This window comes from Cuculus canorus, chromosome 4 (genome assembly GCF_017976375.1).
Source record: "Cuculus canorus isolate bCucCan1 chromosome 4, bCucCan1.pri, whole genome shotgun sequence".
NCBI classification, from domain to species: domain Eukaryota; kingdom Metazoa; phylum Chordata; class Aves; order Cuculiformes; family Cuculidae; genus Cuculus; species Cuculus canorus.
In genome coordinates this window covers 35117170-35131883 of record NC_071404.1, presented here as the reverse complement: position 1 = coordinate 35131883, position 14714 = coordinate 35117170, and the positions used below count along the sequence as shown (strand labels likewise).

At 39.1% G+C, this 14714-nt stretch overlaps 1 protein-coding gene across 2 annotated transcripts; it reads right to left on the bottom strand.

Annotated features, from left to right (window-relative positions):
* Window positions 1–8: 8 nt before the first annotated feature.
* Window positions 9–12935, bottom strand: CENPU (centromere protein U). 2 transcript variants are annotated; one of them, XM_054065423.1, is made up of 12 exons: window positions 12848–12935; window positions 10749–10938; window positions 9682–9796; window positions 8209–8314; window positions 7273–7363; window positions 6105–6180; window positions 4954–5071; window positions 4495–4573; window positions 3484–3531; window positions 2128–2189; window positions 1015–1171; window positions 9–320 (listed from the first exon to the last, which is right to left on the bottom strand). In XM_054065423.1, the coding sequence occupies exons 2-12, from the start codon at window positions 10800–10802 to the stop codon at window positions 183–185; spliced, it is 1044 nt and encodes a 347-aa protein (XP_053921398.1). In that variant the 5' UTR covers window positions 10803–10938; window positions 12848–12935; the 3' UTR covers window positions 9–182. The 2 variants fall into 2 exon arrangements, with proteins under 2 accessions (XP_053921398.1, XP_053921397.1); XM_054065422.1 differs by lacking the exon at window positions 12848–12935 and adding an exon at window positions 11982–12074.
* Between the last annotated feature and the right edge of the window lie 1779 nt (window positions 12936–14714).

Sequence of the window (14714 nt, the reverse complement as noted above, 5' to 3'; positions counted from 1 at the left end):
ATTTCACTGACATTCTGCGTAAGTTCTCACACAGACTTTTTGACAATAGAAAGATACAATCTGATTAAAGAAGTCAATGACTTAAACACTGAAGCAACCTAAAGAAACAGCGCTTAAGCTTTTAAGCACTGCCCATTCTAATAATTGTTGTAACGAATGTCAAAAAGTCTGTTAAAAAACACTTAATGTTTCTTTGATAACTTCCCTCTTTGTACAGCCAGAGCCGCTTCCAATTTCTTATTAATATTCTGAAAGTGTCTTTCTGCTCCTAGGATTCTCCGCGACTCCACCAGAAGAGCAGGTAGGCTGGAAACTCCGTACTGTTGTTAAAGAAACAAAAGGACAAGGCAACATCTGTAACTGATGGACAAATCACTTCTATCTGTATTTCTTTTTTCCTCTGTCTGAAATGGTGCAACATAATTTTTGAAAGTGAAGAACAGCCAACATTCAGGAGGCCTCTGAAATGGCAGGAGATCCCTTACACGTGGCAGGCACGTTGCATTGTCAACATAAAACACGACACCAGGTCATGAGCCGTGGTAAGAATGGAGGGAGTTCTAAGAGTACATGAGAAATTAATCTGGTCACAAAATACAAGTGGTGTTCTTTTTTTTTTTTTTCCATTAACTGCCTTACAGAACAGACATGTCAAGTACCAGCAGAGCCTTCCCTAACTTTTAACAATAATAATAACACTACTAATCGTTCTTCGGTTTCTACAAAAAGGTTAGGCCTGAGAACAACCATTATGTTTTGATGTCCTTTGAATGCCTGGACATAGGCAGAAAGGTAACAGAAATACTTTATTTTCTAACATGAGGCAAAGAAAAAAGATACTGCAGTACAGTTACACCAATGATTGTCAAGTTGATTCCATAAAGACAGTTAACAAAATATTGCTATTTAACGTAAGTTAAATATCAACAGAAATGGCCATCCCTCCAGGGAAAAAAAGAGTGTGGGGGGAAGCTGATGCAGAACAGTTCAGAAAAATGCAAAATATGGACTTACTACCACTTTTTCTGTTGGGTTTTCTTCTTTGTAATCCAAACAGTCTTGCTGTAGCTCCTTTAAATTGGTAAGTAATTCAGTCACTTGCTTCAAGGAAGATTTCCTTTCTTGTACCTCAGCATATTCTCTTTGCAGTTTTATCAGTTGTGGTTCAGCTCTGAAAAAGGCTTTGATGACTATATTTGAATATTTATTTCAGGAGTAACTATGAACATATTTCCTCTGAAGAGAACTTATGGGAAAAGTCAGCGACAAATACAAAGCATACGTTAGTATAACACACTGCTTAATTAGAACAGTTAGCACATTATTATTTAAACAGGAGCATGGGTCCTAAGCGTCCCCCAAAAAACCCCGAACTTTTCCACAACTTACTTCTTGAGTCTGACACTACTCAAGAACTCCATATTAATGGATGTTTTGAATGATTTCTTTGAGTGAAGTTTGTAGTACTGCAAAGAAAACACGACTGTCATGGCCAGCAGAGAAGGGGCTTTTTAGTCTGCCTTTGTAGCTCCAAGTCCATAGTTCCCTACAGAGTTAGCATGAACGGTACACATCGCTTCAGTATAAAGCTTGTCACTAGTAACCAACTGGATTTGGGAAGTCTAATGGTTCTTCCAAAGAACATAATTTCTGTGCTGTGTATCTAAATGATACTTAAGATTAATGCTAAGTTAGAGAAGCAGAACTGTGTGGCCACATGAAATGGAAGCAAACCACGTATCCAGAGGCATCCCTGCCAAATTGCGGAGGTGAAATACATTCTCCGGCCTCAAAACCAAAAAATGCTCTGCATTGCCTTTGGAAAAGTATGATTCAACACTTTTGCGATTCCAATTGTAACAACAGTGTTTTTTTTTTATCAACACGTGGTCTGAAACTCCATCCCAGTTACCGGTCAGCTAAGAGAACTTGCAAGAATGACTACCTAGGCAACTGAAATAAGGAAAGGAGAGGTTATCCATAGCATTTGTAAAACCAGAAAGCAAAAGAAGTAGAGTTCCATCAAAATAAAATGAAAGAACAAAAAAGATTACTCTCACTTCATAGTTAGAAAGTACTACACTCCTTAAGTTCTTCAGCTCCTATTGTGCCTCATTAAAAACATACCCCATTAGCTTTTCTCTGAGTTGCAACAGTTGCTGCCTTTTCTTTCTGATGTCTGTCATTACCTGAAAAAAATAGTGAGGCAAGTCTTTGAGATGTTTTCTGTAACTTCAAAGGCAAATGAAGTTAATGCCATTGACTGTTTTTCTTTGAGGTTTTATGCTTCTGGTTCTGTGTGTGTGAGACTCCAAGATATCAGACCTTAAAAACCGCTGTATTTGAAATTCATATTTTAGACATTTTAAAGAATATCGAAGATTTAAACTCTCACCTCCATCCAAAATTTCTCTTAAGGAACCCTGGATTTACAAGCATACAAAAGGAGTCTGAAATTTTAAACTCAAACATGATCTTGCAGGCTTGTTTCTGTTTGAAAAATGCAGAGTAATATGACTATACTTTCAGTACGATTGGCAAAACTAAGCACAATTGAGATTTGTTTTATCCAATATCCAATTTAAAAAAACCCCAACTAATTATAAATTTAAACTTAGCAACCACAAAACTGCTTTTAAATAAACACTGAAGAGGCAAAACAGATAACTGACTGGTTGTAGATACTAGATGCGTATTAAAATTTTCATTTTACATGCAGAATAGCTTACTGTATCACCTCAAATTAATTGCTACCTCCGAGAATAAGCTTTCTATTGACTTGTTAAAAGCTGTTTTGTCATTGAAAAGTTTGCAGAAGAGGTTAATCTGGGCAGAAAGCCTCTGACAGACAGTGCCTATCCCTCTCTTAAGTACCTCTACTGCAGGGCATTCACCTCTCTCCTGATGAAACCAGTGCAATATTTTTCTGCTCTGACACTGCTTCCTCTTCCTGTCAACGTTCCCCTGTTGCATTTTCAGTTGCTGAATGAACAGAGGAACTACCTTTCTCCAAACAAAAATCTTGCATATATTTAGGGAATGCAGCTCCCTTAGACTTCTCTCCTTTAAACCAAACAATGCAATTCTGTCCTTACAGGTCGCTACCTTTGCTGCTCTCTTCTAGATTTTATATTCATTTATTTTTTTTACAGATTAAATGGCTTTGTAGAGGCTCCATCAGTGCTCATAAAGGAAAAAAAAAAAAAAAGAGTAATTCACGCACACAGACACCCCCACATTGTAACACGAGTTCCTTCTGTTTACAGCAGCATAGCAGGGTATGTGTAGAGTCTGCAATCCATCCTATCTCCTTGATCTTTTAAAAAAACTCAGCCCCTGGTGGTTCCCTGTCCTCTACTTGCACAGTACACTTCTTTTTGTGGGGATTATTCTACTTCTTTTAGGCAACTCTTTGAAGTTTCAGTGCCGACTTCTGCCTGCTGTACAGTCTAGTGACAGCACGTCGTTCAGATATGTATTTACCTTAGCATTTTTTTTCTTCATATTCTTTAATTCCTGGGCTTCCACTATCTACAGAGGAAAAGAATTACAGAATCACTATGGAGCTTGATTTCATCGTTATTGTCCTGAAAACACAGTTGCCAGAATTGCTTTGGAATAACATAAGAACCTATTTATATGTAAACCAACACTGGTTCAAAGGAAGATTACAAGTTTATCTTGTATATATACAAGTTGTGTATCAATTCTTTCCTCTCTCCTCATGCCAGACAAAGACTGTTAGTCATCTTGCACTCATTAGTGCAAGTAATACTCCTTGTACCAATCAGTATAGTACCTAGATTAATTTTTCTGTAACTTTATAAAAAATGTATAACTCTAGCCATTTAAAAATCTGCTCAATTCTAATAAATCACTTAGAACTATAGTTCTAGTACTTATCCATTGTACTTACCACAATCCTAAAAAGTTCTCAGTTTATTTTACCGGTTCTAATTAGTAAGAAGAAATCTTAAGTCTTCCAAGCTAATAAGCTTTTTACAGTTACGTTCAAACTGTTAATTAAAAAGGATGATTTTCTCTGACCTATGTTAGAGGCCTTAGGCCTTTATACCAGAGTCACTGAGAGGCAGGATAAAGATTAAATCATACCTTTTAAAAGTCTGTGAGATTTTAAAACAGTATTTGACATAATTATTTGCCCATTCAAATAATGCAGTTCTCCAGCTCTACTACACAATGCTTTCAATATGACAAATATTAATGTTTCCCTATTCTAAAAAAGCTGTCAGTTCTGCAATGTACTTGCATGACAGCAGTGTTGTGTCTAAAGAAAATTGTCATGAAAACCAGCACAAAGGCTGCACACAACATACTGTTTTCATATTGTTTATCCTGACAAGAGGTTAGAAAATTTAAAGCATAAAATAAACCTGTAAAGGGCAATATAAAACCACAGGCATTTTGACTACAATGTAATATACAGCTCTACAATCAGTACCACAAAATTAGTTTTATTTGTGGTGTACTTACAAGAGTGGTGATTTGGTCCTTGAAAGCAGAACAGAAGCCATCGATAGCTTTTCTGCAAACATTTGAGTCTATCCTTTGTCTGCAGAAGTCAGAGAGGCAAAACACAACCCATTTGGTTTAATAAGGAAGGAATTTAATCCAAAATCATTCGAGTAATGAGTAAAGCCCAATGTTAAGCACAGGCAACTGTGGATCTTTCAGGTAATAGTAATAGTTTAATTGCCACATTGAAAAACATCAGCTGAGATGTGTTGTTCTTATGTTTGGAAGAATATCAGATTGCTGGAGACCACTTCAAGATCACATACCAAAGATATTTGTATCACAGAAACCTATTAATCATTAAAATAATGTAACCGTGCAATACTGCAGTCCCTAAAGGACAACCCATTAGCAAGCACACAGGTAATTTATTTTTAAAACTTTGAGTATTTAGCCATAGGAAAGCAGAATATTTACCTGTAATCCGCTGCTATCTTCTCAAATTCATCCAGAACAACATCCAGTTCTGTAATATCTCTGGGAGATCTCTTCAGCTCTTCAGAACACCAAAGCTGTACAGAATACAGCCTATTCACTGAAAGAACAGAAAAAAGATAAGCATTGTACAATTTAGGTACATGTTCTAACATAATAGCAAAGATATTGTGCCCACCATTAAAATGACCAACTAAAAGTTATCACTATTTTAATATGAAACTTGAGGAAAATATCAATCATTCCATCTGGCTGAGCAACTACGACAGACTTATCCAGTAACACTTCAGAATTTGGGTGATAAATCATATACAATCTATTTCTTTCATAATTTCAAACAATCTAGGAAATTGTTATTACAATAAATGATGAGTTATAGAGCGCACTGCAGATACAACTGTTCATGCTGTAAAAACTATTAGCCTGAGTCTGGGCAACCCGCATTACTCAAAGAATCATGAGTTGTTATATCATATTTGTATACATTTTGTGTTAATACTGTATATGCTTTGAAAAAAACAAGCTATATACAAATATGTTTCTTCAAATTTTGCAATAGTATTATTAACTAATTCCACAAGAGGTTAAACCATAGCTCTTCTCGCACTCCTGCGTGTAAATCTAGTATTTGAATGTAGTGGGGTATCATTCAAAGGAAGCAAGATGACACCTGAGACACAGTTTATCGAAAAATGCCACTGTCTTGAAGCTCCCGAAGTCCCAAAGGTCTTTGTATGAACCGCTGTGCTTTTGCTGCTAAGTCTCTGCTGCACAGCTGGTGCTCCAGGCTTCCAGACCGAGGGATGAGCTGAAGTGTCTCACAGCCTCATAGCCAAGCTTTTTTCCAAGGGTAATCAGGCTGCATGCTAGGGATAATGCACACCTATCCTTCACTCCTTCAGGGGAATAACAGACAAGTCCATGCAAACCATGCAAGTCAGAGCTGTGTGGCACACTAGCACCACAATTTAACCATTGCTGAGGAGCATCCAGACCAAAATGTGAACAAAACCATCCCATTTCTAGAAGTAGTATGTTGCTATGTACCAGAAGCGAAAACCACCAAGTTATGAAAAAAACAATCATCTTAAATGAGGAAAAGCTATATGGGAGTTTTCAAATGTCTGCTTTACCAGAAGGATCTGACGTGGTGTTCTCTAAAGGTCGCTTCTTCTTTTTGGCCTGGAGTCGAGTGGTATTCAGAGCCTCCTGTGATATAAAAAGGAGATTAAGTTCAAAACCCCTTAGGTTTGCTTATTCAAACTTCTGAGAAACAACAGTTAAGCAGAACACACAGAAGCGTTCCATCTTTTCACAAATGAAACATCAGTAACATTTACTGTGGTCTATTTTGCCAGAATCACAGCACAGCAATCACACTGCTGAGGGACAGCAGGTGCCTGACTGTGCTGACAGACTGATGTGTCAGCCACTGGCTGTGCAGCAGGAGGAATGTCTTAAGCAGCATACAGCAACTCAGTTCAGCATAATCATCACTCAATATTAATGGTTCTCTGACCAGCAGCACGCCTTGATCTTCCTTTTCAACAACATTTTGTCCCTATTCTTTCTCTACTTTGAAAACTTTGTGACACCCACAGTAATTCCACAACAAAGCTACATATGTGTGGTTTACTGACGAAAGACTAGCACTCTGTACTGAATTTTACAGCACAATTTTCACCAATTCTGATAAATTTAAATACCTAAAACCCTTTTATGCAAACCTCTGCATAGCTGCTTTTATCATAGGCCCACTTTCTCAAGTCTGCAGATGGTTAACTCTTCCTCTGTACACCTGGAAGCTAAGTGGGCCAAGCGTTTTACACTAATTGTGGTCCAAATGTGGAAAAACACTCATTTTTTGTCCAATTCCAATATACATTCAAAATTAATTTTATCAATGAAAAATTTAATTGCCTCATAAGTATGTTCTTACTTCAATACTGAACAACCACCAATGAACTGTATTCCACTTAGTATACCATTCTTTAAGAACATACATTCCTGATATGAAGAAGATATTTGGAACAACAACATATTCACAGATGAGCAAGAGAATGGGCTACAGGACACAGGCACACCTGGGATATTCTATTCCCCACTGACATGATGACTGTAGCTTTAAGCATTTCACTTGGCCACCTCACAGGAACACTTTGAGGATTAATTATTTGGGACACAATTAAGTACTAGGGAAGTACTAAGAAACACACGAAAGGTCTTGCTCTCTGCTCCTCTCTCATGCAGGCACAGCATGTAGTTAAAACTAAATTGACTGATATACAACTTTTTCTGTACCACATTCTCCTCAAGGCACTCGTCTTCAGGACCAGCTGTGCTGAATTTCTGAGCATCACCACCAGATCTTTTTGAGCAATGTGCTTTTTCACTAGGAAAAGAAAAATACCCACATGTAAACCCACTCCACAGTGAGGAAGAATAACCTTCAGCCATATACACAATGAAATCTTAGGTTTGGGGAACATTTTGTACTGCTATATCATTCAGTTTGTGTCTCCTAAACCAACTACCTAAGTTGCAAATGCCACATAAGGGGAACAGAATCTTTATTCCTCAACAACCACCCTCTCAACAATTGAGAAATCCATTACTAATTGACCACTGGGGTAGCCATGCTGTTTTGAGGAGAAACTTCAAAACAGAAAAATTATTATTGACGATATTTTAGCAGGAATGGAGAAGGCTTTCTTGATGGGCAGCACGGTTAGAAATCAAAAAAGTATACTCTCATATAAGCACTATTATTGTCTTGCTATTTCATTCATGTAAGAACTACTTCAGATTAAAGTAAAACTTTATTTAACAAATGAGAAACATACTAACATGTATTAAAAGATTTTTTTAAATTAATTTTCTTTAAAGCCAGTTTAACTGGCTTTTGCCCATTTGCAATTTTTCTACTTAACTTCAAAGAAATCAGCATTTAGAGGACTAAATTAATAACTCGCAGAGATATCTTAAAATCTTTTAATATAAATAAAAACTTAAATACTTAACTCAATGTGCTGCTTACAGAAGGCAGACACTAACTTATTCTCTCATTTCTTTTCTACGTTCCCCACTCTTAGTCGTTTGGTTTCTCATCTGGGTAATTTTAAGTTAAAGCATCTGTTTCATAAGCGACTAGGGAAACCTGACAAAGAACATTTTTCCTGTTTAATCTAAAAATATAAAGATTAAGTTACATGCTGGCAATTATTTTTTTCACCAGACCTTCTTTTTGTAGTTTTCATTTGTGGAGGTGAAACATGGCCAAGTGATCCATTTTGTGACTGTTCCTCTCCATAAGCATCCACAGCAGTGCTGTGCAAAGGGTGATCTATGAAGAACAGAAAATACGCTGTATGAAGATTGTTCCCATCTGTGCAGGCAAAGAGCATGGACACACTAGCCCTGCTTGCCATTCAGCATTTAGTTAAGAGTTTTGGTGGTTTGATCACTAATATGAAGGAAGTCTTATTGAAAGTATTATTTGAAGATTAGGAAAAATACATATAGCGAAAAGCTTCGTAGTTTCTATACTTATCCACCTGCTATTTCTTTACAACCTGAAACCAAAGGCACATCAAAGTTCAGCGTGTACCTATGCCATACAGCAAACAAAACATTTTGATGTAGCACACATCAATCTTCTATACACTTAAAACAACTACTTTTTAAATTTTACATTTATTTTAATATGGATTTCTGGCTGCTTTATTGGATGCTGTAAGACAGTTACGGATGCTACAGAAAGTTTATAAATACAGAATTTCTGAAGGTAGGTACCAGAATAGATTAAAGCCCTGGGAATCTTAAGGTTTTAGCTTGCCTTTCATAGCGTATATTTCTTTCTTCAGGCACCTTGCCACAAAAATTTAGTGTTAGCTTATATGAGTGTTAGTGGTCATCCTTTTTATAGTTTTTAACATATATCACAGAAGTGAGGAAAAGAGCTTCTAATTTTGCAGACTTTCGCTTATGACAACCCTTTTGCTATACTGTTCTTTATAGCTCACTTTCAATGCTGTTTCTAGTAGTTATGTGTATATTTCCATGATTTTCTTAGAATAATAAATATTTCAGCTGAGAAACAGCTCTTTGCATTTTCTCTTTAATTTCTGATTGAAAGAGGTTTTTTTCTTACGGACACTGACATATATATATTTAATAACAGAACTTCACACGGGGTCACCTATTATATCTAAAATTATTCTCTTCCAGTACACTGAAGACCCATTGCACAAGTCCCATACAGAGCATCAAAGCGATTTTAATGCTTCTCCAAAAATAGTATGTTTTTATGATATTACTTTTTGTAAGTAGAACAATATCTCTGTGAACGCCTAAGTTTGCTGCCATGCATATTCTTACAACAGCAAAAAACCTAACTTCATAATATTTCTAATTTAATGAGTCACTTAAGATATTGAACTTTCCTTTTAAATGTAAATTCTTACACAACTGCATGAAATTACATTGCATGAAATTCTACCATTCAGACTATAAAACTTAACTAGCCAGTATTTTTCTATCAACTTTTACTTGCACATATTACAATGCTATTCTTGTTACTTCTGTCTCTCCTGCCCGTAATTTTCTCTGGCAAAGAAACGATACCTTTTCCTAAGTAAGCACTGAAATATTTTGCCTAGATGATTTGTTCATGAATATCATACACTAAATGACATTGAAGTTAATACCAACCAAAAGAATCAAGCTCCTCAAGTTGATTTGTTTCCGCAACCTTCGATATCCTTGAGACATCTGGTTCCTCAACTGGAAGCAATTTCCAGCGAGGATGGGAGTTGGCTTTGCGTTCCTGGATGGGTACAAAATTAATAGCTAGTTCATCCAGCTTTTTGAGTGTAAAACAGATTATATGTGACAATGGATTTCAAGAACATTTGACTAGAAATACATTTAATTTAGACAATGACAACTACTGAGCTATAATATAAAGTATTTGAAACATGTGTTGCGATGGTATAAAACCAGTATGTTCTGCTATTTGATACTACACTGTAACATCAGGTTTGTCTTATTTTATTAAACTAAATGTGCAAGCTTAGAAATCTTATGACAACCTGGTTTCTACGCTCTCTGGCCTTTTTCTTTTCAAGCAATAAAATCTTTCTTCTTTCATCTCTGTATTACATGAGTGCCCATCCTTGTCCAGTTTAATGATTCTCATGTTAATGAAATGAAAAGCTATGCATAACATCTTACAAAAGGTGGAATTTATACATCGAGTATTACACATGCTTCTGTAAAACAGAAGGGTAAGGGAGCATAGCACTAGTTTATTAAATGCTTGTAAATGTGTCATTTGCATGCTAAATGTGGGAGCAAATTTCCTCACTCACTTGTGTGTTTGCATGGAAAGGGAATTGCAAGAGGAAAATACCAATGTCCTGAGCTTATAGCTTTACTAGGCTTTGGCAGCCCTTCACAAATTTTGCTATGGCACTGAACAGAGACACAGAAACTATGTCCTCTTTAAGCTGTTTTCTTGAATTCTATGGGAGTGTTTTCAAACTTTTGCCTGTTTGAAAGTCAAGAGCCCATTCTGCCTGATGGGGTACTCCTAAAGGAAAAGAAGGAGCAGCCCCTCCACACCCCAGACTTGTACTGGCTGGAGATTGCACAGACCAGTTCCCAGCACAGCCCCTCAGTAATGCCTGTGCACCCACCTCCAGCACCAGTACCACAAGGGTACAGTGAGACAGCAGAACGCTTGCTGGCTTAATTCTGCTAACCCTAGTAAAACTTACCTTCAGTTCATTACCGGAATGATTTCCCTTTACCTTCTTCTTCTTGGAGGACATTCTGCAGGATGGTTGCTCTGTGGTGCTGGATGTGCAGCTGGGGGGATGGAGCTACTGAGGCTGCCGGACATGTAGTTGGGGATGGAGCTACTGAACAACCCTCCTGGATGCAAACCTGCTTTCTTTGCCTCAGCACCTGGAAGAGGACGGGAAGTCTCTGTTAATTCAATGTACAACTCAAGATTTAACTCATTTGCTAACAGTGTGAATAGATGACTGCTCATGACACAGACTGCAGACAGAGTGGTTCACATAAGATGATTTAAACATGTCAGTTACAAAATCAGGCGTAAATGAACCGTATTCTCATAAAATTAATCTGATTTATGCATGCAAATCAATCATCTTTCACTGGTCTTCTGAAAAATGTAACGTGAGTCATTTCTGCCAAACCAGTTCTTGTGACTTGCCATCTGAGATGTCAGAGACTGCTAGAGAAAGTTATTGTAATCGGTTTCTGTAAGCATTGAAAGCATACCATCACTTGTTGCAAACTGGCTCTGTCTGATGCTTGCTCTGAGGTAGCCACTAATGTTAGGCAGCATAGATTCTGTATAATGTGGCATTATTTGATGTATGTATGTAACTAGGAAAGCCCAGTGATAAACAGGAGATCATATTTTGAAGGATTAGTATGTGACCACAGCAAGCATCTGTTCCTAAAATCAAACTGTATTTCAAAGAAGCACACAGACAGCATTAAACACACGCATCATGAACAGATCTTGTTTCCCAGTATACCTAAGCTTTAGCATATCATCTACAAATTACAGTCAGTTTATTAACATTTGCAGTCGCAGCTACCCATTATGTCTTTGAGATATGACATTCTGTAAGAGATGGACACAAAGCGTGCTTGCCCTGTGGAGACAGCTTAAAAGGATGGCTCTGGTCTGCCCACGGCATAGGCAAATGGATGAAAGGAGATTTAGATGAGACATGAAGACAAAACTTTTTGCTGTGAGAGTGGTGAGGCAGTGGCACTGGTTGCCCAGAGAAGCTGTGGCTGCCCCATCCCTGGAGGTGTTCAAGGCCAGGTTGGACGGGGCCTTGGGCAGCCTGGTCTGGTAGGATGTCCCTGCCCGTGGCAGGGTGGTTGGAACGGGCCGATCTTTAAGGTCCCTTCCAACCCAGCCCATTCTGTGACTCTAACCTCCCGTTAAAAGCAGCGGCACTGACCTCACCAGCCCCGCACAGCCCAGGAGCCGCCGGGAGCCCGGGGCGGGGCAGCCGCCGCCTTCCCGCCGCGCTTCAAATCGCGGCACCGGTAGCGGAAATGGCGGCGGCCCCACCCACAGCGTCACGTGGGGGCGGGTGACGGGGCGGGGCGGGAGCTGAGGGAAAGTTTGGTGTAAGCAATCATGTTCTTGGAAAGTTAGTCTGGGTGTCCCTTTACAGCGTGTTTTGTTTCAGTGTTTTCCAGACACTTCCTTCTTTGGGGATGACAACGCCTTGTGCGCAGCGTGGTCTGTGCTGAACAGACGGCGCTGCTGCTGCCAGCGCCCGCCTGGAGTCTTAGAATCACGTGGTTGGGAAAAACTTCTTGAAGCATCGAATCCAACCATTCCTTTCTGCCACAAAACCACGTCCTCGAGCACCTCATCTACTCGTCTTTAAATGCCTGCAGGGATGGTGACTCCACCCCCTCCCCGGGCAGCCTCTGCCAGTGCCCCATGATCCTTTCTGGGAAAGACTACTTCCTGGTGTCCAGTCCCCTATCTCCGTCCCAAAGGCAAGGTCAGGCAGAGCTGGAGTCAGCTCCAAATCAGCAAGAGAGCTGAGTGTTGTGAAGGTTCATAAAACTAATGTGAGAGTTAATTGATAAGTTTTGCATGTATCATAGAATCACTAGATTGGAAAAGACCTCTTAGATCATCGAGTCCACTAAACCATGTCCTTGAGTACCTCAACTCAACAAGATAAATGCCTCCAGGGATTTATCTTATCATATAAATCTGTCTTGTATCAAGAGGTAAGATGCAGATGATCTCTAGACATGAATAACCTGAAAGAATAAACACACTCTTAGAGTTGCAAGAACTTACTGATGTGCTAAATTGTCTTGTAAGATGTAGCTGTAGGTGAAGAGAGAACCTGTCTTAGGGCTATGAGAATTTGGTGATGTGCTGAATTGACTTGTGAGGTGGAGTTGTCTTGAGTCAGCAGAGAACCTGAAGGAAGTCTTGAGACACAGTTGGATAACCTGAAAAAAAAGAAACCAACCCAAACCATTCTTTAAGGACTTACACAGCTCTTTGTCTAAAACTAGTATATATACAACCCTGCTGCTTTTGTAAGATGGGATGCATTTTCTTTAGAAGGGCATCCGACTCAGCACTGAATTGTAAAATCAAAATAATATTGCCTTTGCCTCAAAGCCTTTGCCCATTTCAATATTTTAACAGTGAATAAGTGTTTCTCACATTGAAATTAGCCCTTAGAAAGTAATAGAATGCATAAGATTCCTGGGAAAATTTATCCATATGCATTTAAGTGGGAAATAAATTCTGTCCCCAGCTCTTGTCTCATTGCACACAAGGGATGGCAATCGCTTCCTTCTGTTGCCCAGGCCTGATAAAGGATGCTGGCTTTTTTAAACTCCAAAATGAGTCTTACAGTTGCATTTGCCAACGTTTTTGGTATCATGCCTACCCTTTTTCAAAAGACAAATGGGGGGGGGAATAAATCTTGTTTCCTCGTTCTAAATATAATAGACTGTGCTGAGATGGAAGGGACCCACAAGGATCATCAAGTCCAACTCCTATCCCTGCATAGGACAGCCCCAAAATTTACACCACGTGTCTGAGGGCATTGTCCAAATGCTTCTTGAATAGTGCCAGGCTCAGTGCTGTGACTGCTTCCCTGGGGGGCCTGCTCCAGTGCTCCACCACCCTCCGAGTGAAGAGCCTTCTCATATCCAACCTAACCCTTCCCCTAGCACATCTTCCTGTCATTCCTTTGGGTCCTGTCATAGGTCACCAGAGAGCTCAGCACCTGCTCCTCCTCATCCAGCAAGGAAGCTGTAGACTGCAATGAGGTCCCCCTCCCATTGTATTTTTTAATCTTACATCACAAGCACTACATCCAGCTCCCTGAAGCAGAGTTCAAACCACATGCATTGCTGACATACAACATAATATAAAGAGGGATTTTCCCCAGTATCCAAGTATATTCAAATCGTGTGCTGATCAGTGGTATGCTCTGGATTCAGTGTTCCAGAAGAATCAGAACCATAGAATGGTTTGAGTTGGAAGGGACCTTAAAGATCATCCAGTTCCAGTCCCCCAAACTCCCAACATGGTCAGGGACACCTCCCACTGGATCAGGTTGCTCAAAGCATCATCCAATCTGTCCTTTGAACACTTACATGGATAAGGGCATCCACAACTTCTCTGGGCGACCTGTTTGTGGCTGTTGTAGCATAGTTCATATGAAAAAAAGCCTCAGACCCACCCCCCCCCCCATTTTCTTAAACATGATCATTTCTGTAACTGTAACCTTAGATGTCAGGTTATTAACTCACCTTACTAGTTGAAGGGGCTCTTCTTGTGCCATACCTCTTCACCCACAGGTGAAGGTGTTACTCCAAAGATCTGCTGCCACCACCCATCTTTTTCCAACTGAATGAGCCAAGCCACAGTGAACAATCACTTTGGGATGAACAGGTGGAATGGTCTCTTTATACTTAACAATTTACTGACTATAGCACTCAGCCCTCCAGAGCAGTCCATGAGCCAAAGGTAACAAGCAGTAGAACACACTACACTGCACAGTTTTGTTTCTATAGTGATAAGTTAAGAACAAATCTTGTATCCAACCATCTCTTTTAGGAGACATGTGGTAGAAAGTCATTGTCTTTCTAAACACCAGACATGTTTGAATATGATATTGAGTGATATCAAATAGTTGAGT

Coding starts and splice junctions, on each gene's coding strand:
- CENPU (XM_054065423.1), bottom strand. CDS start 10,802: ATGTCCTCCAAGAAGAAGAAGGTAAAGGGAAATCATTCCGGTAATGAA. Junction 7,364..8,208: donor ATGAAAACTACAAAAAGAAG/GTCTGGTGAAAA, acceptor TTCTTTTCCTAG/TGAAAAAGCACATTGCTCAA. Junction 3,532..4,494: donor AGGACCAAATCACCACTCTT/GTAAGTACACCA, acceptor TTTCCTCTGTAG/ATAGTGGAAGCCCAGGAATT.